At 38.1% G+C, this 25188-nt stretch overlaps 1 protein-coding gene across 6 annotated transcripts in view; it reads right to left on the reverse strand.

Annotated features, from left to right (window-relative positions):
- Positions 1–303: 303 nt before the first annotated feature.
- The window catches only part of LOC101740445 (microtubule-associated serine/threonine-protein kinase 2), a 126183-nt gene continuing 101298 nt past the window's right edge, over positions 304–25188 (reverse strand). For 4 of the 6 annotated variants that reach the window (XM_021346221.3, XM_062676434.1, XM_021346223.3 and 1 more), the window contains exons 27-38: positions 19613–19714; positions 18418–18489; positions 17956–18081; positions 16626–16717; positions 16135–16278; positions 13177–13290; positions 12488–12721; positions 11143–11318; positions 10155–10378; positions 8968–9123; positions 7660–7818; positions 304–7166 (exon numbers count right to left, since the gene is read on the reverse strand). In XM_021346221.3, the coding sequence (XP_021201896.2) occupies positions 7044–7166; positions 7660–7818; positions 8968–9123; positions 10155–10378; positions 11143–11318; positions 12488–12721; positions 13177–13290; positions 16135–16278; positions 16626–16717; positions 17956–18081; positions 18418–18489; positions 19613–19714 (1722 nt within the window). In that variant the 3' untranslated portion in view covers positions 304–7043. The remainder of the gene's footprint in view (positions 7167–7659; positions 7819–8967; positions 9124–10154; positions 10379–11142; positions 11319–12487; positions 12722–13176; positions 13291–16134; positions 16279–16625; positions 16718–17955; positions 18082–18417; positions 18490–19612; positions 19715–25188) is intronic. The other 2 variants (XM_062676435.1, XM_062676436.1) reach the window with 2 other exon arrangements.

The raw sequence follows: 25188 nt of genomic DNA on the forward strand, positions 1-25188 counted from the left end.
TGGCTCATATTTTTTTCATTGTTCTTATATTGTTTATATTCAAGTTATTCGTCATCCGTAAACACAAAGCTAGAAAGAAATTCGAAATGTTGCAAATAATAATCATTATTAGAATAAAAAACACTAGACTTAACAGTTACAAGTAGTTTTAATAACTTATATTTATATATTACATTCTATCTGATTCAAAAATTACTTTGTGTTAATAATGGCAGAAAAAATTAAATAAATATACATATATTAATTATGATTAGTACAGAAAAAGCGAAACTAATACATGCGAATAACAAATAAAACCATGAGTAACATTTCATCAATGAGTTTATTCAAATCGAATCATATTTTAAATTTATTCTAGAGAAAATAATTCCCCTGCACTATACAATTACTATTTAATTTAATTAATAATAAATCACATTGAACATTTAATACGATATTATTTTTTCTATAATACAGCAGTACTATTAAAAATGGCTTCCTAATTATTGATAAAAAAAAAGTGCTTTAGTTACTAAAACTCTATTTAAAATACAAATATTAGTCACAGCTGACAAGCAACTATTAGTTTGGTTGTGTTTCAATCGCAATGCTCGATTTTGTTTATGTACAAGATAAAAATAAAACAATGAATTTCAGAAATAATACGCATTGTTCTTTGTTCCAATGATTATTTCGATAAAATATAATCCACGTATTGTCATTTTATCTATTTATTTTACCGAACATATTGTAAACATAACTATTGTATTATAAGAAATTCCATAAATTAAAAATCCATGTGTCAAAAGTTTATTTCCATTGATTCAGTTTGTTTATAATCTTTTTTATACACTGGCAACATCCGAGATTAATATAAAATGATGGGAACACAGTGATTTCAATTTAAATAATGTGAAATGAAGTGATGAAGAAACAGAAATACTGATTTGGCTTAAAGGACTTTGTTTCCAAGCCAGTAAAATGTATTTAAAAAAATTATAACAATAATAGGATTAATATCACGCCTGTTATTATATGACGAAAAACTTAATACATTCTTACGTATGTGGCGGGTAGCCATCATACAACGCAAGATATTTGACAGATGCCTGAATCTCGCTTACGACATTTTCAAAGATAAAGCGCATATATACAAGTTCCGAACAACAACATTCGGACCGTCGGTCTACCGAGCAATATCACCCGCTCGGTGGAAGATCTTCCCTTTGTCGTATATTTCTACACGTAAATACGACAAGATTCGCCATTCTCTCGGATCGTTTGGAGCCTCTGGGTCTGCGGAGGGACTTCGGTTCCCTCTGTATTTTATACCGTATGTTCCATGGGGAGTGCTCTGAGGAATTGTTCGAGATGATACCAACATCTCGTTTTTACCATCGCACCGCCCGCCACCGGAGTAGAGTTCATCCATACTACCTGGAGCCACTGCGGTCATCCACAGTGCGTTTCCAGAGATCTTTTTTGCCACGTACCATCCGGCTATGGAATGAGCTCCCCTCCTCGGTGTTTCCCGAGCGCTATGACATGTCCTTCTTCAAACAAGGCTTGTGGAGAGTATTAAGCGGTAGGCAGCGGCTTGGCTCTGCCCCTGGCATTGCTGAAGTCCATGGGCGACGGTAACCACTCACCATCACGTGGGCCGTATGCCCGTCTGCCTACAAAGGCAATAAAAAAAAAAAAAAAAAAAAAAAAAAAAAAAAAAAAAAAAAAAAAAAAAAAATTGCATAATATTAATAAAGATAACATTATGAAACCGTAAAACCGAAAAAAAAATCATTTATAATGTGTCTTCGATCCGTGAATATGTAAACACATTTTACACATACATACATTGACGATTACAACACAACCAAAACTAATTACATCGAATGGAAAAACCTAATGAAATCAAAAACCAAGCCTGTGGTCCGGAAACAATTTTGTATGGACCATTAATATTAATGCGTTATCGCTGTTATGTATTGCATCGCGGAAAACACCACCTATATATTATATAATGCAATACAAAAAAGTCGAAAAAAAAAGTCTCATTAATTTATCTATCAAAACGAACCTTTTATTCCGAAAAAAGGGGCCATTGATAATTGTATTCTTAAATTTAATAAATCAGAGTATTTGACTGCGTATGTTATTCTTAGCCCACTGAGTTTCTCGCCGGATCTTCTCAGTGGGTCGCGATTCCGATTCGGTGGTAGATTCTACCAAGCACTGTTCTTGCTGGGGTTAGTGTTAGCAAATTCTTTCAGGTCGAGCCCCTGTCCTCACCTACCCGGATGTAGCTGATAACCTCTTAGGCTACCAGCGAATACGTAGGATAAAAACTTATTCTCGCGCGATAATTTCTAACTCACGTGACCTCGGTGAAGTGACATCATCGTAATAATACATCGTAATAAGGTATTTTTTAATATGTACATAAGTACGTCGCGATCCGCATTATGTTTGTGCCCGCGCGTGACGCCACAAGCGAGTGCACCACGCGAGTGTTGCCACTTGACCGAACCAATGATTTTCATTTGAAAATTAAAACCCGACAAACAAAATCTACATACTGATTACAAGCTTGCGTAATTTCAATGATACCTTAGAAATATACAGTTTTTGATTTAAAAAAAAAAATGTTTGCAGTCAAATACCCTACTGCAAGAACTATATTACACAGATTCTCTTCGAATAATTGCTTCGCACGAATCACAGATAATCATACGAGTATTCAAACGGACATTTCGGAGAAAAAAAAACACAATCAGCAAATTAACTTCAATTCCTTTTAAAAATTTTTTTGTTTAAAACAACACCAACAACAAGAATGCGTGTACTAAAATTGTTGTAATATTGTTGTAATAGTGTACTAAAATTGCTGTAATATGTAAGTATTGCTTGTATATTCTTACTAATTATGCAAGACAGAACAAGCAATCAAAAGTTAATGCAATAAGTGAATTAAAAAAAAAACAAAACGGAATGTACTATGTAATGAAATATATACCGAAGTTTTTTTTTTTTTAAGGACCAGGCGATCAATTTAGAAATTGATTTTGTAAAATCCGAACAAATTTTTATTCATCAAATAAATTATAACATTTGCTGAATATGAACAGTGGAATAGTTATATCTCAACAAGCTGGCTGGCTAATGAAACGGACTGCTAAGGCAACAGTGGAGGAATGGAAAAAGTGTTCACAAAAATACAAAAAAAACTGTCAACTGTTATGTTATATTTTATTCAATGAATAAATTTCATTTCACAAACAGCTATAATTGTACTTAAAATCTTTTAAAGAGTAAAAATTAATTATAATTAAAAAACAAAAATCATGAAAAAAATCATCCGACAATGTGATGAATAAATGAAATTCAAAATTACATACAAACACACACACAGTCTACACTCACACACACACACACACACCACACACACATGTAAAACTTTTATTTAAACAGATACAAATCAAAAATAAAGGAAGACGCTGTATTGAACCTCCTAAAACGTATTTATATTGATTTTTTTAGTCTTCTAAGGCTACCAGCATTGGTAGTGAAAAAAAAATGATAGACTTTAAAATACGATCACTTGAACATCGATTCTTTCAAGTTCATACGAAAATTTGACTTCTACTGATCATCTTTTGCAACCTCGAACACCCAGTTCCCAGTTCCTATGAAATTTTCCGAAGACTTTAATGTTTCTCTATTACAGAAGCGTTTACTACTTGAAATGGCCAACTAAATTTCAGAAGGACCGACCCGTCTGGTCACGTCTGAGTATTAATGTAAGTAACTATACTGAGACCTTAGAACTTATATCTTAAGGCGGGTGGCGCATTTACCCGCAAAATTATAATTCGCGTAATTACTGGTGGTAGGACCTCTTGTGAGTCCGCGCGGGTAGGTACCACCGTCCTGCCTATTCCTGCCGTGAAGCATTAATACGTTTCGGTTTGAAGGGCGGGGCAGCCGTTGTAACTATACTTGAAACCTTAAAACTTATATCTCAAGGTGGGTGGCGCATGTACGTTGTAGATGTCTATGGGTTCCAGTAACCACTTAACACCAGGTAGGCTGTGAGCTCGTCCACCCGAAAGACCCATATAAGCAATTAAAAAAAATATCTGTAGAGATCGTAGGAAATTAATAAAAATCGATTTAAAACTCGCTCGGTCGTTTGAACTCACCACGTCTCCAGTCTCATCTGACCGACCTCAAAGTCATTAAAACGGGACCCAAATTTATCTACGAGTGAAGTGAGCTATTCGGTTTAGTGACATTTCGCTTAATATGCGACATTTGTCTTCGTTTTTTTTATTGCCCTTGCAGACGAGCATACGGCCCACCTGATGGTGAGTGGTTACCGTCGCCCATGGACATCAGCAATGCCAAGCCGCTGCCTACCGAACTACCTTTGTGTATTTAAAGGTCCGTTTTATTTGGTTTTCGCATCAACAATTCGATATTTTTAATTGAACTTCAATTAAGTTTAATCACATTCAAATACCTGAAGAATTTTTCTTTGTTATGAAATATTTTTTCGAAATTTTAAATTTTAAATGGCTCTATTGTAAAGTTGCAAAAATGTCACTTAAACCATTTTCTTCCAAAGCTTTCGACCCTCGATATTAAGATTACAAGACGGGCTGATGTTTATGAAGCAAAGGTTCGCAAGTATGGCACTGAATCAAACCAAAAAGACATACAAAATGTAACGTGTAGATAAAAATCATTCTCTCAAACATGAAACACACTAATGAAGTTTATCAAACGAAATATAACGCGGCAATTATGTACCTAAACGCTATAGAAATACGGCTTTTTTTCGTTTAGTTTTTTTGTTTTTGTTAAATGAATTTAAAAATGAAAACTTTATATTTATATCACAATTTAGCTGAAGAAAGCGATGTTTTGTTTTAAAACTAATCCTAAAACGTTGCTTGCATTTAAAATTAAAAATAATCTATCGAGTTATTCTAGACTGAAAAAAAAAATTGATTACACTTAGGGCTGCATTTTCGATCATCCAACTTATAAATATACGGAATTATATGTTGTACTAGAAACTATTTAATTGTTTGATTCCTTCGATAAGTTGTAATTCATCATTAGTTTACATTTTAATCCTATATTCTTGCCTCTCTATAACTGATAAAATTTATTATTTAGAATGACAGAGAAATACATCTTTTAACGTTCTAAAGTAGACAGAGTGATAACTAACGCTATTTGTTAATTAAAAAAGAATATTGTATTTCATATCAAAATTAATAAGTAAGTAACCTAAAAATACTATTCCTAATTCTAAGACCCAAAAAACAAATAACGACAATGTAAAAAAACAATTATTAAAAATTGCAATTCTTTTTGCTTTCAATACTGTCATTATGACAGTGACGTTACATGTCAAACGTCATTCGTGTGCAAGATAATAGTGATGTGGGTGACAGATGTGGCTGGAGGGTGACCAGACCAGACCAGTGTCGTCAAATAAAAAAAAAAGATCATTTTTTTTTCTTGACACTATTGTCCAATCTGTGTTTGATGAATTCTCATAGTTTTGGGTGATCACCTAAGCCGCTTTGCTCTGAAGCTAGGTCCTACCCTACCGACAGGGTTTTGGGAAATTAGTCATAATACCAAACGCATTTGTCATGTTCTATTTGAACCTTTCAACAAATCGAAGATGCAGTAATGAGATTTTTCTATTGACTCCACTTCTGAGACGTAAAGATATTTCGGAATACTAAACTTTTTTTTAAATTTAAAATAGCCATACATGTGTCTTATCAATGCTCCGTGTCAAAACATTTACACAGATAACAGTTAATGGAAAAATTAAAAGAAAAAATAATAATGTAATTGTTTTTCTGACGTTACACTGTTTGTTATCAACTTCTAAATCGTGAAATCGGATCTAGTCAATTCATTTTGATCGTACAATTTACGACGCCGCCTTATAAAAATACTACATTACCAAAAAAAAAAATCGAAAAAATCCTTCGCGAAATTTCTATTACCCAATCAACAACAAAGAAAATTTTGATACGTAAAAAACTTTTAGTTCCGTAATAATGACGATAATAAAAACTAGAAACAGTCTAAACGGAAGCTTACAGCGTTAATAACTAATTACATACTTTTAATTAATTATATTTACGAAATACACAACATCAATAATGGACATAGAGAAAGAGGCCTTTTAAAAACATTGCCCAATCAATCAGCAAACGGTTATGAAGATTTTAAAATCAGCATTAACACACATTTAATTATTATTATTATTATTATTATTAATTATTAATATAAAAGACGAATTTCAATCAAAATATACAACAATTCATCGCCACCATCTTCCCTAGTTTAATCATGTATGTATGCCTCTTTCGCGCTAATTTGAACACACACATATTTATACAAAATCGAACCGTACGGCTTTAGAAATAAGTTGTATTTATCGTTGGCGTTGTTTTTATCTAAGCATCTTTTACGTACATTATCACAAATACACAACAATAATAGTTTAAGGAATCAAAACATGAAGCAATCTTTCAGATCATAGGATTGTCGATTAAATATATTAAATAAAAAATCCATAGACTACAGGTCATTGAGTTATTAACTTACAAAGGATCTTGGACATCCACCAATCCAGAATAAGCCACTCCATTAATTTTTTGTTATTTTTAAATTATAATTTACGTTCGAATTCGACGCTGACTCTACGGTTTTTTTGTTCCAGTTTTTTTATTTTTTATTGACGGAATATAAATCTTTTATAACATTTTTTGATCCGATTAGTTTAAAAGTCTCTACGAGATACAATATTGACACTAACTTTGGCATGTCAATATCAACCTACGATATGTCACGTACGACTCGTGTTCCACAAATGTCTTTGCCTCATATTTCAAACAAAATTAAAAAACATATGTTTTCATTGTTTAGAAAACCAGTGTACTTATTTATGGCTTTACCTTCAAACTTCTAAAGCCGTAGCGGTTAAGCGAGATCGAAGCCTAAAGCGTTCGCCATAAGGGTGATTATTGTCTTGTCTATTTCTCTCCTGACGAGGAGCTGGAGGCGCGGCCGCGGTTCTTGCGTTTCTTGTCCTCTGGTTCCCTTTCCGTCGGCGGCACCGGCTCCGGCGGCCTGGGCTGGCCCGGCGTACTGCCGCCCTGACACACACACGGTCACCACAAAAAATTATATATGTAGAATAGGGATCGCAGCGCATAAAACAAAACTTCCACTGTTCCAAAATCTTCTGTTATAATAATAATTTAAAAAATAATTAACACTTTTATTACGCCTTGCTCATTTTTTTAACCGTCTTCGCCATATTCCTTTTCTCTCTGTCATTCTGTGTCATTCTCTTCTTCCCTTTCTTACCGTTTTCTCTCACTCACATCTTAACGCTCCGTTCCACACTCTTTTAATACGTTCCGTTCTTACCAATCCTACATATATTTAGTTAAAAAAACAAACACACTTAAACAGCAGACAGTAGAAGTAAAAGTACGCAGCGTCGTGGCTCTGCCCCTGGCATTGCTGACGTCCATGGGCGACGGTAACCGCTTATCATCAGGTGGGTCGTATGCTCGTCTGCCTACAAGGGCATTGACTTTTCCTGAAGACGAATGGCGGCATCGTTGATGTCCGTGGGCTCACCTGCGTGCTCACCTTTCTTTTGGCGTGCTTATCGTGCTTCTTGGAGAGGCGATGCTCGTCGTCGTCCCGGTCCTTAGTGGAGCGCCGCCCCATCACGCCCAGCAGCTTACTGACGACGCTTTTGCTGCGAGCTTCCGTGCTCTCGACCGCTTCTGGAGACTGAATGAGAAACGCGACTTTGAGATTTTAGTTAGTTCTCCGACAATCGATTCCCTGTAGGCTTTTTTATGGCTTAAATGGATGAACGAGCTCACAGCCCACCTGGTGTTAAGTGGTTACTGGAGCCCATAGACATCTACAACGTAACCGCGCCACCAACCTTAAGATATAAGGTCTAAGGTCTTAGTATAGTTACAACGGCTGCTCCACCCTTCAAACCGAAACGCATTACTGCTTCACGGCAGAAATAGGCAGGGTGGTGGTACCTACCTGTTTGGACTCACAAGAGGTCCTACCACCAGTAAAAACGTGCAGCCGTTGCGTCGGTACGGTGGCTTGGTACCACTATAAGCAAAGTAGCCACAGCCATGCATTCCTATCTGGTCGACAGGAAAACCGTTAGCACGCATCTGCTACTGCGTTCTTAAGTACCAGGCTCCGAGTTATCCGCTTGTGGATGTATTTGCACAGCACGCAATGGAACGCAAAGAAAACCTTTTTAACGTTTATACTTAATATTGTAAGTGAACTCGTCGAGGCCTAAAGCATCAGGTCCCTGGGTATGCTCGTATCAAGCAAGGCGACTGTGATAATGTTAAATCCCCACATGCAGGTATTCAGAGTCCGCATGAGAATCTTATGCCCTAGTGCATATTTCATATACTATGAGTTCCAACTTCAATAGTAGGACAGCAGGTTTAGAGTACGACACAGACTCTGACCTCATGAATCTCAGACAACCCTCTTCGAACACCCTGTATACAAGACCGTTACGCGGTTTTTGTTTCCTACCAAATCTAGTAGCCTCGAGGGGTTATTCTAGATTTAACGAACTAGTAGGAGAGCTCACGGGGCTCAAGCCTCACGTTGTTGCTAACACGAACCCTAGCAAGAGACGTGCTTCGAAGAATCTACCAGCGGATCGGAAACGCGACCCACTGAGAAGATCCGGCGAGAAACTCAGTGGGCTGTGTCTGGGGGTTAGTTTACTCGCCGAGCCCTTCGTCGCAAGCGACGGGTTCGACGAGGACGATGACCGGTGCTTGAGATACCTAAAAGCACCGTTAGTGAATCGGGAGGATCCAAAATGACGTGCGTTACGCGTTACTCTAAGCTCCAGGTCACTATCAGTAACAACACCGGCCTCACCTTATTTAGTTCGACAGATTCCTGTCTCTTCAGTCCTTCCATCTTCTTCAGGGACTCTGTCCTCTTAGGCTCTTGTTTATCCTGTTTCTTCTCCGCCTTCTCCGCCTTCTTCATATCCTTCTCGACCTTCTTTACCGAGCCGACTCGTTCCATTGGCTGATTGGGAAATTTTTTGTGATAAGATTAAGCGGTAGTTCAGTCGGCGATGTATAGTGCGCTTCAATGTATATCAAAATATAATATACGGTGTTGCACAGTAAAAAAAACGCGCCTTAAGCAAACTCGAGCTAAGAATTCGAATGTGAATTTATTTGTCAGTCCTCGGTACGTGGGTAAAGTTTCATGTTAATCAGACTTCTTGAAGTTACATATACTGGGCGTTAGGAGACCGCTTCCGAAAATGAAGACAGACGATAGTACTAATGACACCTTTGATGATGGGAGGGAAATAAAGTCGATCCTGATTTTTTTAAAATCATATTTTAAAACGTTTTATTAGCATTATTTACGCTCCATCATGCTAGTACAGCTAAGTGAAACGATAATTTCATAGAAAATATATTACTTTACTTTAAAAAAAATCCAGCAATGAAACACAAAATCAAAAACAGCTGATGCTCGGGTCAACGAACGCCCGGGCGCGGCGTTTCTTTTACAAAATTTTCGTTTTCGGAAGCGGTCTCCTAACACTCAGTACATAGTTGTGGGTTGAATTTATAAACGCGCATTGAAAAGACAACACTTTGGAAGCCAACGCGAAGGGAAGATCTTCAGCCAAGCGGGAGTCGAGAGCGGTACTCTATGGACCAATGTTTTTTTTTATGAAGGTAAAATTACTGGTGGCCCGGTGACCTTACAAGTTCCACCAGGGTAGGCGAGCACGGGCTCAGCTAGGAGGGGTGGGATTTGCGGCCCGAATGTTATTGCTCAATACTTGTATATGTGCAAGCTTATCTTGAAAATATCGTCAGCGAGATTCAGAAATCTATCAAATATTTCGTGTTTCATGATAGCTATTCCAGTACTAAAGCCAACTTTATTTCCGATAGCGTTCTCTTTCACACAACCGACAGACGGATAGAAGTGAAATGAGAGGAAAGATCGCTGACGATGCATCACAATTTCAACCACTCGCTACAAAGATATAAATGTACTAGATATGTTTTCTATCGATATTTTTTTCATACCTTGTCAACTTTTTTCTCTTCCACTTTGGGTTCATCCTTGACTTCGATCTTCTTCAAGGAATCTTGTTTCTTGAGTTCCGTTTTTTTGTTTTTCGTTTTAAACTCTTCCTCCTTAAGACTCGAGTCAGACTTCTTCCGAACTTTGGGCTGCTCGATAACTGGAGGTTCTACTTTTGGTGGTTTCTCGTCGGCGACGCTCGGCTCCGTGCTCGTCCTGGACTCGTCTGATGATGGAGAGGATGATGTCGCCGGATTATTAAAGAGAAAAAACTGTTCGTAGGACCTCTTGTGAGTTCGCGCGGGTAGATACCACCACCCTGCCTATTTCTGTCGTGAAGCAGTAATGCGTTTCGGTTTGAAGGGTGGGACAGCCGTTTTAACTATACTCGAGATCTTAGAACTTATATCTCAAGGTGGGTGGCGCATTTACGTCGTAGATGCTTATGGGCTCCAGTAACCACTTAATACCAGGTGGGCTATGAGTTCGCCCACCCATCTAAGCAATAAAAAATAAATAAAAAGCTATATGCATGCTCACCCATTAATTCAAATACATATAAAAACAAAACTGAATTCTACTCAAGAGTACTTAATGGTAGGAAGCGGTTTCGCTCTGCCCCTTGCATTGCTGAGGTCCAAAAACGATGGTTACCAAAAAAAAAAAAAATGCGTTCATTTCTATTTGAAGTTTCAAACAGACTAATTGGATCGAGATATGTCTATTACCTGTTTATGCCAAGGCATAATTAATGCCCGTAAAACTCGCGGCTATTTTTATTCCGCAAGCGAGAGAATAACCTCACAGCCCGCCTAGCATTAAGTGGTTACAGGAGCCTATAGAGATCGTATTTATGAATACCGTCATCCTTCTTCCATCCACAATTTTTTACGAATATTACTGGTAGTGGTATCGATATCATTACTTCGATATGCCGTGCTACACCATAGCCTCCGATAACCTACTTCAGATACAGTGGTCCATACACACCGATAAAGAGGTCCCTGGACGTATCCAAGACGGATAGATTGACGGACGAATCCGCGATGTAGGACTCGTCGGAGAGTGAGAGCGACGCGAATGAGGCGGACGCGTCGAACGGAGACTTGCCGAGACTCGTCTTCGGAGATGACGTGAAGATGCTGGGGGTCGCCTGTCTCGCCGGGCTGCGGGCAAACAAACCTCAGTGGAACATAGACACGTGCTGCCATCTCTCGACTAGGAGATGTAAATTACATTTAAAAAAGATCTATATATATATAAAAATTAATTGCTGTTCGTTAGTCTCGCTAAAACTCGAGAACGGGCGGACCGATTTAGCTAATTTTGGTCTTGAATTATTTGTGGAAGTCCAGAGAAGGTTTAAAAGGTAGATAAATATGAAAGTGCTCGGAATTAAATAAAAATAACAATTTTGTTTTTCCTTTGATGTGTCCCCCGTCGGACGGATTCCTTTTGTTTGTTTTAAGTTTATTTTATACAAAAGTTTAGGTCTTTTATTTATCGATTGAGACACTACGAAGTCTGCCGGGTCAGCTAGTTTGAAATAAATAAATAAAACGTTGAAAACAAATCAATTGATTTAATCTATACTAATATATAAATCTACAGTGGTTTTTATGGATGTTCCGTTATAACTACTGAACCATGCATCCGATTGACTTGAAGCTTGGTATCCATGTAGAAAATACATGTACTTAATGGATAGGCTAATATTTATGTGAATGTTGCACTCCCTAATAATAATGACAATAAATAATAATGTAAATTTTAAATGCCGGCGAGTACTGCTAGTAATTTATATGAACGATATGTACAAATATGGATAATATTGTCATATAAACAAAAAATTTAAACTATAAATTTAGTAATAATCTTTAGTTAGGTATACGAAAATAGTATAGGCATTTTATATTGTATAGTAACAGAATAGGTGTACTATAAATACTGGGTATTAGGAGACCGCTTCTGTAAACGAATACAAAAGATAGTACTAATGACAAGTAGATAAGTTAGTTATTTAGACAAATGTTGTAAATAAGTATTTGATCGCGCGAGTCTGCGCCGCGCCCGGGCGTTCCTTGACCCGAGCATCAGCTGTTTTTGATTTTGTGTTTCATTGCTGGTTTTTTTTAAAAGTAAAGTCATGTATTTTTTTGTGAAACTATCGTATCATTTAGCTGTACTAACATAATGGAGGGTAAATAATGCTAATCAAAATATTTTTTTTTAAAATTAGTATCGATTTTTTTTACCGTCCCATCATCAAAGGTGTTATTAGTACTATTGTCTGTCTTCGTTTTCGGAAGCGGTCTCCTAACATCCAATATATTACCTATTAGGCAAGTTTCTGGCGTGATGCGTCGGCGAATCCTTCTCCTCTGCTATCCTGGGCAGGGGTGGCTCGTCGGGCTTGTCCTGGGGGGGCGGAGTGGGAGGCGCGGGGGCGGGCGCTCGCCACACCCCGCCGCGCCGCGTGCTCCCCGCGCTCACCGACACGCCCGCCACCACCCCCCCGCAGCACAGAGGCGATATCGAACACTTGGCTTCAGCTGAACGAGGGTGTAATCTGGTGGTAGGGTTTACCAAAATTGTCAACCACATCACAACCAATTTAGATGTTCTGCCGTTTTTATTATTAAGTATTGAAACTATAAACCAACAAAAATAAAATTGACATTCGTTTAATTATATATAAATTATAACTTTATGAACTAACCGCACCAAACATTAAAAATTCTAACCCAAACCATTATCAATTTTACATACATTATACATGTGCAGAATACAACAAAGTTAGACAAATGTATAATTATTATACATCTACAATTTAAAATGCTACTTATTTGCAAGTTAACAAGGACCTCGTGTTTCACAATGTTAAAATAAATTAAGGAGCAATTCTATTAGATATATAATATTGAAATAAATAAAAAACACTCAATGAGAGATGAAATGACTACAAAGCATTATGAACAGCAAACGAAAACACACTCTAACCGCATGCGAATAAAGCGCACGTACCTATCGGGCGAGAGCGCCCGGCGGAGGAGGGGGGAGGCGGGGTCGCGTCTCGGCCAGGCGCGGCGCCCGCACTCCCGCGTCGCGAGCGGCGAAGGACTGCGGGCCTCCACGCGACTGTGCCGGTATTAGTCACAAAATGCTCAATAAATGTTGCCAGCTCATCGACGGATTAACATAATGAAACGATTTTTAATCTGTGCGACGAAAACATTTAGCTACGTGCAGAGAACTTTTTGGCGGGAATGGGAGGAGTGAAGTTGTGTGATTTGTTTTATTTTGTCTATCTACTGTTTGTGTAATAATGGTGGTTTATTAACTATTTATTAGTATCTGTGATAGTGCACAAATGTGGGAAAATGAAACAAAGCCGCTGAACGTGACTTCTCGGGATCCTCCAAAGAGTCCACCGTATAAATCTCAATAAATGACCACCATTTTACTCAGATTATACTTCATCCCATATCATCTCATCTCATTTCATTTCATCCCAGTTGATTAATGTCTCAAATTAATCATCTTCATTTCATTGTATTTCACTCCATTTTATCATTTTTCATAAAAATAAGAATATAATTTAAAATAAGACATAACTTAAAGGTCTTAGTTACCAAGTCATAAAATCCCTTTTAAAAAAAATTATAGCTACGTGCACTCCTCAATTAAGAATGTATATAATATGTAAAAAATTATTGAAATTATTTATGATTCAATTATATGTAGAAAAAAATTACGAACAAATATTATATTATAGTGTATTGTTAGAGGATGCTATAGTAAAAATTCTATTGCGAACACGATCGCGCTCGAAGTCCTTAGAAATCATCGGAGTTCTTCACGGCTGACTAAAACATTGATAGTAAATTATATTCTAAGCATATCGTTCGTATGCTTTTAAACATGGATGTGATTTTCTCGAAGTATACTATGTAAAAAGACAGTACATCATTTCGATTTTCCAGATATCAAACACGTACACAATGGTTATGATTTTGTTTCGATATTCAGAATCCTTCAATGTTTTAACAAAAACTTAACATCTTATGAAATATTTCGGGCGTTTACACATTAGTCTTATTCAAACGAAATATTGAGCAATACTGACACAAATACATGTATATTATATAGACAACACATTGTATATAGACAACAATAACAATAGCAAAACAAACGGAACATGATATTTACGCTTCTCTGAGGTTAACGTCAATATAAGCCAATTTTTTTTCAATTAACATTCTGTCTTTCCTAGATAATTTCATGTCCTTAGTGTCAAAATTAGCGTAAGCACATGAGATCATTTTCGGATTTTAAAATACTTTTAAAATAGCTATACGAATCTACAAACAGACAAACACTGATTTATATCAATAATAATATGATTGTGGGACTAAGACAGCGGCTCGCAACCATCGTGTCACGACAAAAAGGATGTATGCGTAGGCTCCCGGTAAGTGTATTGCGAAATTTACAAATATTATGTTTTTAACTAAGGTAACTAAAGGGATTACATCTTGGTGGTAAATTTGTTGTAAATAGGTAAAGAAAAACCTTTATCATGTAAAAAATCTTTAGTTTTAACAAAAAAAAGATTCACTGACCTGTCTGCCATTGGGAAAAAAATTCAGTTGTACATAATTCAATAATACTGTTTAAAAGAATAATTTAAAAAGGAGATTAAAGGTTTTAAATGTTGTTATTTTAGTATTTTACAGAAAACGCAATTAAGTCTTTTATTATTGTTCAATCATTCTAGAGTATTCCATATCATTATAAAATATACAACGGTTTATTATTAAGCATACAAATGCGTTTACTAAATTAATAATGTATATTTTAAGAAATATACCCCACACCTACCATCGTTTCAACTATAAACAATTTTTCAAATTAGGGTGTCGCGCGTTTGCAAATAATAGTTTAGTGCGTCGTGCACTAAAAAAGGTTGAGAGCCGCTGTACTAAGACGTACATATGTCCTGATAACACTAATGAATATTAGTGAAATAAAACACATCTTCATTAGATATGTGTCGTTCGTTCAATTTTAGAGATTCAGATCAATACTGACCTGTTGACAAAAAGATCCGGTTCGTACGCCCCGTTCAGTCGAACGTTTGGATTACCGTTGATCACATCAATTTATGACGTAATTAATATTATCCGGTCACCGGCTGGATAAAGTTTAGCATTGAATAACATTTTAAAGGAACTGTTATAGTTCGATTGTTTACATGAGATCAAAACAATTCAAATGCGTTATACGTCATTATGCGACAACGAACGACTAACCGAGACGGGCGCGGGTCGAGACCCGGCAACCCGAAATGACCGGAATCACTGTCGTATGGTTCTTTTCTTCTGATTCGTAGGTTTTGTTAAACGAGTCGATCAGTGAACGACTCATATTTTTTGAAGTGACCCTATCGTTCGCGCGGATTTTGAGACCCGGGTCGTTTGATTCGTTCGTTTGCGAACGACACATATCTTCATGCCCTTCTCTCACTTGTTGGGACCCAGACTGACAGGCGACGCTTACCTCACACACGCTTTTCAAAAATCATGTTCGTTTCCTTTACTACAAAGTGAATGAAATGAAACTAAGAAACATTGAGGGCGTATCGAGCATGGTATTATGTTTATTAGATGTGGTAATTGTCATCTGAAAGCCATATTTTTTCTCAGTGAGTAAATACGATTATATGAAACCTGATTTGATCTTAATACAAAATTCAATCAAGATTATAAATTATTTAATTTGAATTTAATTATCGATTTCATAGTAGGTTCCGCGATTCAAACATCATTTCGGACGCCTTGTAGGCAGACGAGCATACGACTCACCTGATTTTTAAATCCGTTATTAATAAATAATAATTCAATAATTAATGTGTTTCTGTAGTAATTATATCAGTGTCGGTGACGCTAAATATCTCGATGCAGTTGTAAAGTGGTTCTGTACCTGGTAGGCGAGGCAGGGGGCGGGGGTTGCGGCGAGGGGGAGGGCGTCCTCGCGAGGGGGGACAGCGGCATGTGTTGCAGCGAAGAGCGACGGACCTCCGCGCCGCCCACCAGCTTGTGCTTCAGCCCGTGTAACGACGACGGTCTGCAATGTATGGCAACACTGAGATTATTGTGTGATCGCTATTCTCTTGTTCTTTTCAGGTTCTCTTGTGCTTCTCAGGTTGCCATCACAGGTTCCGGATAAAACCTGTAGCAGAGCGGATTTTAATAATTGTCTAAGAACTGAACTCCTTACATCGGACAACAATAAGCGATAACTTTGGGGACAGGAGCGCAAGAACAATAGCTTTGAAAATTATTTTATTTCTTCATTTAAAGTTTCTTAAGCTTTAAATGGATCACGAGTTTAATATAAAAATTATTTGTTTAATGAAGTTTTGGCTAGGGTACTAGAATTCAGACAATTAACTTATGTAAAAAGGAAATCACCTCTGGAAGTGCGTGTTGGCGTGCAGCGGCGCGTCGGGGGGCGCGGGGGGCGCGGCGGGGGGCGCTGACGTCACCGCCTCGCCCGATACCATCTGAGTTACATACAAATTTATTTATAACAACAAAAATTTTCATTACTAAAAATACTTTGTATTACACGATATTATTCCTATACCGTAGGAGTAATTCTTGAGCTATCGTTAAGCACGTTTTTTTTTTTTTATTGCCCTTGTAGGCAGACGAGCATACGGCCCACCTGATGGTGAGTGGTTACCGTCGCCCATGGACTTCAGCAATGCCAGGGGCAGAGCCAAGCCGCTGCCTACCGCTTAATACTCTCCACAAGCCTCGCTTGAAGAAGGACATGTCATAGCGCTCGGGAAACACCGTGGAGGGGAGCTCATTCCATAGCCGGATGGTACGTGGCAAAAAAGATCTCTGGAAACGCACTGTGGATGACCGCAGTGGCTCTAGGTAGTATGGATGAACTCTACTCCGGTGGCGGGCGGTGCGATGGTAAAAACGAGATGCCGGTATTTCATTGGAAAAATTGGTATCTGCCTGCGGGATTCTAAAACCGGCACAATCGCGTCGTAAATATAATAATATATATTATCAATGTGAAAACTGCTATATTTTAATGTCTCCTATCTATAAACAACCATTGAGGCTCTCTTGGGAAAATATTATATGTATATGCTCTACCCTCAACGTCTCAGTCCACGAAGTCATCCACGCAGCCGAGGATCGATGGAGCTGGCGCGAGATAATCCAAGAGATAGTTATTCAGAGGAACCACGACCATCATTGCGGATTATCAACGCAAGGCAAGATCTTTTATGTGTCATTGCATAACCACCACCATCACTGCAACTACATATGCTGATAGCCTTGAGAGGCTATATCAACGTTACCCTAGCGTGTAGGTGAGCTCTCTGGGCTTAAACTGGAGGTGTTGCTAACACTGGCCCCATCAAGAGCAGTGCTTCGCAGAATCTACCACCGAATCGGAAACGCGACCCACTGAGAAGATCCGGCGAGAAACTCAGTGGGCTGTGTCTGTGGGTGCCATCTTCACTACATAGTATGAAACAAAGTCGCCTTCTCTGTCCCTATATCCCTATGTATGCTTAAATCTTTAAAACTACGCAAGGGATTTTGATGCGGATTTATTTTAATAGATAGAGTGATTGAAGAGGAAGGTACATATATGTATAATAACATCCATTAAATAGTGGGGAAATCAACAATAAATTACAGTTTCCGAAGCGAAGCGAGGGCGGGTTGCTAGTTAAGAAATATAGTAGAAGAAACTGAATGTATGTTTTACCTGATGCATTTCCTGTGTAGCGCGTTTGGTGGATATCCTTCTAAACAGGGAGCATCGTCTGCGGGGCCGCGGTCGAGGGGGGGCATACGCCCTCCTCCCGCCGCTAGTACGGCGACGCCCACCAGACTTAAATAATGAAAATGGTAATTAATTCGTTAAAAGTAAAAATTAAGTTTATTACTGGTGGTAAGACCTCGTTAAAAGTAAAAATTAAGTTTACTACTGTGGGTCCGCGCGAGTAGATACCACCATCCTGCCTATTTCTGCAGTGAAGCAGTAATGCGTTTCGTTTTTTAGAACTTATATCTCAAGGTGGATGGCGCATTTACGTTGTAAATGTCTATGGGCTCCAGTAACCACTTAACACCAGATGGGCTCTGAGCTCGTCCAACCATCTGAGCAATAAAAAAAAACATTCAATATAAATTATTAATAAAAATTGTAAAATGTGACTTTGATTACCTGTATAGTTGTCTGATCCAGTGGTGTCGCTCGTAACGTCGCGTGCGGCGCTGCCAATAGCAACCTTAACACCTACGAATACAAACGATTTTACAATAAGACCAAACGGTTCACATAAGATCGTCACCGTATAGTTAATACACTTGTTCATATAGATACTGCGCATTACGAAAACAAATTTCGACTTGTGGGCATACTTTTTGGACAATTATTCAATTGCTACATAATATTTAAAAAATAGTTATAAGTGACATCCCTAATTTACAAGACACGTTGCTGAGAACAACCCCAAGTGACGTTAGTCAAAAACTGACATTGGCCTTATACATCTATTATAAGATGAAAGAAGACAATTTTAGGACCCAGTTAGTAACTCTTTATTGTCATTAACAAGGATCTAAAAATATATGAGACGGTGTCCTCCTCCATCAACTCCTACCAGGCTTCGTTTACAGGACATGTCATGGTCCTGTGGTAATATACAAGGACACAGTTCGCGACTGAAAAAAATTCTGGAAACGAGGACTTCAGGAACTGACTACGCAATGTACTACTGACGGTAGAAGATAAAATCTAACCGTCATGTTAAAAAAAAAACTTACTTATTCGCTGGTAGCCTAAGGGGCTATTATAACTTACACGCGGACAGTACATGATATTAAAGCTTGAGTATATATCGCATCTTTAGAATTATATAGACCAATTTTGAAATTTTTGAATTTCGAATTTAATCAAAAAAATTACCTAGAACGACCCTTTTCAGCGACTCCTAGTAATCAAATGAACAAAACTAGCTTATATAGAGACAAACTTATCCATCGGTCTCTTTCACTCTCTCTTATTTTTCCTCACCTTATCCCTTATGTGGGGTGGGCACAGCTAATCTTTCTCTTCCATTCTCTTCTATCAGCCGTCATATCAACACTCACTCCCCTCTCTCTCATTTCGTCATTCACACACTCCATCCGTGTCTTCTTTGGTCGACCTCTTCCCCCTCTACCTTGCGCTACCATTTCCATGCACCTCCTAGTCACATGCATCTTCTCTCTCCGCATCACATGTCCATACCACGTATCTCTGTCTTTTCGATTTGAAAACTTTATTCGATGTTTACCAAAAAATACATTTTTAGGGTTGACACTATAATTCTAAAGGTGCGATATAATATCATCTTATAGGAAATCTTCAGTCTGACCTGCGTGTGCAGCAGCCCTTGCACTGACTCGCCGTTCAGCTGCGTTATGAGGTCGCCGGCTCTCAAACCGGCTGCCCACGCCGCGCCTTGCTCGTTCACGGCCTAAAACATTAATTTAATAATAAATTAAATATTAGACACACGCACTAGATCAAAAGGGTGACAATTAAAAAAAAATATTATTACATCATTGATAAAAAAACGCATATGAGTCGTCTATTATCATAGGTGGCAATCTGTGCATTTGGACAAAAAAATTTTATTGATATGTCAATACAGATTGATTTGAATATAATCGTCTCCTTCAAAGAATACGGTTCAAAACCTGCATTAAATCAAGGTTAATAGTTAACCTGTTATTTATCTAAGATGTCGTTCCGAAGAGTTTTGTGACTGCCAATGGAATACAAAGTCAATAATTCGTTTTTCTGATTTACCAATCATTGTCCAAAAGTCAGATTGCCGGCTTTGATAATAGTCGACTCATATTATATGAAGTGAGAAGTGTTTATAAAAATTGGACCGCGGTTAGCACAGTATTCGTCTTTGTAATTAAAGCCGCGTTGAATTGATATTAGCATTAACGGTTCGAAGTTTTTAATTGGACTTCAATCAAGTTTACCCCATATAAATAACCGAAGTACCTATTTTTTTTTTGTTATGTTATATTTTCTAAATTTTATATTTGAAATGGCTCCCCTGTAAAGTTACAAAACTGTGGTTTAAGCCGAATAGCCTTTCACTCGTGGATATAAATTTATTAAACTTTCTCACTGGTGGTAGATCGTCTTGTGAGCGCGCACGATAGGTATCACCGCCCCGCCTATTTCTGCCGCGAAGCGTTAACGTGTTCCGGTTTGAAGGGTGGGGCGGTTCTTGTACTTTGAAACTGTGGCGGTACCACACTCAATATTTCTCTTGAAATTTCGAACACCCTGTATATCCGCGCCATATGTACTGTTACGCCGGTAACGGTAACGCAATCTATAGCCAAATAGCCGAAACGAATATCGAAGGATATGGTAACATCTAGAACGCTCGAGACGTGCAACGCCATCTATTGTCAGCGGAAACACGCATCAAATGTGCTCGAGTTGTGAGGAATGCTCTCGACAGTTCTAGAGATGTCGTATCGGCTATAAAAGCATTACAGGGATGGCACGCAGTTAGTTAGTAATCGGAACTAGTCGAAGCGAAACAGCGAACTGTTATATATCCCTACCGAACCCTAAACTGCTGACACCCTCGAACCGCTGACTAGACGGTCCGAGGTAGAGACTTGATAGGAGACCGGAGAACGGTTAGTAGTCAGTGAACTGTGTTAGAGTACGGGTGCGGCTGCCGGGATTACTCTGAGTGTCATTATCCATATTATTCAATATCCAATAAATAGTTGTGTCCTAAGAATTTTCCTTTTTTAAAACGACCTCAGAGAGAATTCCCATAACAAATTGGTGGCAGCGGTGGGATCCGAAAATCGCCAGTTCGCGCATCCCAAAAACATAAAAACTGAAACTTTATAAACTGTGCCGTGCCCGGTGAAAAGTGAACAAAACTTCAAGTACTAACAGTTCATCAAATCCACTCGAAGAAGAAAATCTAATTCAAAGAAGAAGACCACAATCTCAACATCCAAATCCAAGAACGCCCAAACTTTAGTGCAGAAATTTGAATATCCATCTGCAAATAAAAATCATCGAAATACGACATCCACGTCCAGACGTCGCCTTATCGGTCCGGAATGCACCGAGTTGCAGTTTTGAGCTGCGTTATCTTAAACCTGTAAGTCTCTGGTCATTGCAAATTAATAATTAAGTTAGGGATCCTTGATAGAAAATAAAACCGTTTTATATTTTATGTCTATGTCCGAATTTAAATTAAAATAACTTTAATTGTAGTTAATAGATCTTGATGACACTGTTTATTAATTTCTTTAAATATCAAAACATCAAATTGTTTCATCGTAATGGTTAAGGGTGCCACAATATCAAAGTCCGAAGACAATAAATTACACTTAGACATCCCAGAATTACCTCCATCCCCCGAACCGGTAAAGTCACCTAGGGTGACAAGGTCAACTTCTGTACAACATATTAATATGGAGTTAAACACATTATTTAAATTTATCAAATCCTATGACGGTTGTCGTGAAACACTAAACTCGTTCTTAATAAATTGCACTAACGCCCATGATTTGGCTACGGAACCACAAAAACCTATAGTTTAAATATATTCTAAGTCAACTCCAAGGTAAAGCGGAGCTTGCTTGCTCGGTCAAGGACTTTACATCCTGGGACCAACTCAGAGAATTCTTGAGAACACAATTCTCGGAACAAAAACATTATACTCATCTACTAGCCGAGCTTCAAGAGAGTAAACAAGGCCCGCAAGAAAACGTCAGTCAATTCGCACTCAGAGTAGAATCGTGTTTATCACAACTGCTAACAGAGGTCTCCCTAGCATGTAACAATAAAAAAGCGGAAATCGTAGGACGCACCGCAGCGATGGAAGACCTTGCATTACACCACTTTTTGATGGGTCTACATCCACAATTGTCAAATATAGTAAGGTGTCGTAGCCCCAAAAACTTAAACACAGCTATAAGCCTCGCTATTTCCGAAGAAAGAATCCAACTAATGCTATATAAGAGATATATCCCTCAACCTGACCCAAGAACAAATACTAACAACGTTAGGCGACCACCTCCGAGATTCCATCAACCCAGATATCCTTCACCGCGTTTTCCTGCTATCCAACAACGCATGCCTACTCCTCATCCACGAGGTCAAATTCAAAATGCATTCTGTAGATATTGCAAAACGATAGGACACGATATACAAGATTGCAAGAAGCGAGAATTCTACAATAACCGCTATAATGTGCAACCACAAAATAGACCTTCAGGATCGAATCCTAATTATAACTTTAGAAACGTAAACTACGTAGAGGAAATAGTAGATGAAAATGTAAAATATCCCGAAGCTTTAAACGAATAGACGTCCCGTTAAGGTGTCGCACGAGACGGCTAAGGCCAGACACCATTAAAGTCGTTACACAACAGGGTAACCAGCCCCAAACCGGAAACGCACAAATATCCAAAATAAAGTCGTTACACAACAGGGTAACCAGCCCCAAACCGGAAACGCACAAATATCAAAAAAATAAAGTCGTTATACAACAGGGTAACCAGCCCCAAATCGGAAACGCACAAATATCCAAAATAAAGTCGTTACACAACAGGGTAACCAGGCCCAAATCGGAAACGCACAAATATCAAAAAAATAATGTCGTTACACAACAGGGTAACCAGCCCCAAATCGGAAACGCACAAATATCCAAAATAGAGTCGTTACACAACAGGGTAACCAGCCCCAAAACGGAAACGCACGAATTTCAAAAAAATAAAGTCGTTACACAACAGGGTAACCAGCCCCAAATCGGAAACGCTCAAATATCCAAAACCGAAAATCCTATTCAATTAAATAAAGAAAATAAGAATCCAACATCCATATATGAAATTAATATCGATACCACGAAAAAATTATTACCACACATCCTAGTTCATACACAAATTTCGGATATCCCTATAACCCTTTTAATTGATTCCGGTTCAGCCATATGCCTATTAAAGGAAACATGTATACTTAAGTATCCGTCACTCACGAAGGAAGTTGTCCAACTTAAGGGTATAGACCCTGGAAATGATACCACACCAACACTTGGTCATTTCAAATTAAATCTACAATTCGATGTAAAGAAACACATTAGCTATAAATTTCACGTTATTAAGGATATCAACTTGCCTTATGATGGGATAATAGGGTCCGACTTTCTTACTACTTTCGGATGTAGTATTGATTACAACAACGATACCCTTCACTTTAAAAAATTCAGTGTGAATCTTCATTTCTTCGATCCAATTTATATCATACCACCCCGAACTGAAACCGTAATCGAATGCACAGTCAAAAACCCCGAAATAAAAGAAGGGATTATAACAGATCAACACTTATCCGAATCCTTATTAATAGCTAATTGTATTGTAAAAGTAAAAGAAAATAACAAAATTAACATCACAGTTGCGAATACATCCGACCACCCAATAAATGTTAATGCCAATCTAAAATTAACAGTCGAACCACTACACACTTGTGCCACAATATTAACCCAAGGGCCTGTAGAACATACATATAACCGCACCCAAAAGGTTATAAATTCATTACGAACTGAACACCTCAATGTCGAAGAACTAACAAATTTAACAGAACTCTGCAGTAAGTATTCCGATATATTTCATTTACCTGAAGAAGCATTAACTTATACTTCCGCCCTAAAACATCAACGAAGAAGGAGTAAAACCGAACCCTGATAAGATTCAAGCCGTGGCAAAATTCCCCACACCGAAGTCACCGAAGGATATAAAATCCTTTCTAGGACTTGTCTCTTACTATAGACGTTTTATCCCCGATTTCTCTAAGTTAGCCAAACCCCTGACATCCCTTCTTAAAAAGGACACTGCCTTCAACTGGCAAAATGAACAACAGTTATCCTTCGAAACCCTAAAATCCAAACTCATATCAGCTCCTATCCTAGCGTATCCTGACTTTTCACAACCCTTCCTGCTTACCTGCGACGCTTCAAATTATGCCATTTCCGCCATCCTATCCCAAGGACAGATCGGAAAAGACCGTCCTATCGCGTTTGCATCTAGAACCCTCAACAAAGCGGAATGCAACTATACCGTGACGGAAAAAGAGTGTCTCGCAGTAATTTTTGGAACAAAAATCTTTAGACCATACATCTATGGTCATCATTTTACTGTCATAACAGACCATAAGCCTTTAGAATGGCTATTTAGATGTAAAGATCCTGGTTCTAGGCTTGTACGCTGGAGACTTATCCTAGAAGAATTTGAGTACGATATTAAATATAAAAAGGGAAAGCTCAATACAAATGCCGATGCATTATCCCGTTTTCCGGTAAATCCCATCCAGCCTGTAAACCTTCCCGAATCAAATCAAATTATTGAAGATCGACAAAGTATGAGGTTAGATGAAAATTTGATGGACTTACTAATACCACCACCTTCATTTAATCCAGATGAAATAACCAACTTATCCCCAAATCCTTTATCCGCTGAAGAACACGCCTTTAGTCCGTTAACACTGAATGACCTCGACGTCCATGCTGGTTCCTCTCCTACATTTCTTGATCTTGATGATATTAATGCTCGAAGGAATAGTTCATCAGAAAACAAAGCCCCTAGCAAACTTAACGATGAAAATCCATCCTCATCCGTTCGACAACACCCCACGACGGACAGCTCATTAATAGGAAGTTCACCTTCTTGTATCCCTAGGAAAATCTCCACAAACACTAACTCTTCTACACCTTCTGATGTAAATACAGAAAACCCAGTTTCTCGATCCCCAGTAGAACAACCTCGAGACTCAGACTCACCAATAGAAAACGCTATAATGACTGACGACTACTCCGTTTTCCTCAAATCTATGTCAGATCCTAATAAACATTATAATGTACAGATAGAAGAACATAATCAAAACCTATTAAAAGGC

The sequence above is a fragment of the Bombyx mori genome, chromosome 27 (genome assembly GCF_030269925.1).
Source record: "Bombyx mori chromosome 27, ASM3026992v2".
Lineage (NCBI taxonomy): Eukaryota > Metazoa > Arthropoda > Insecta > Lepidoptera > Bombycidae > Bombyx > Bombyx mori.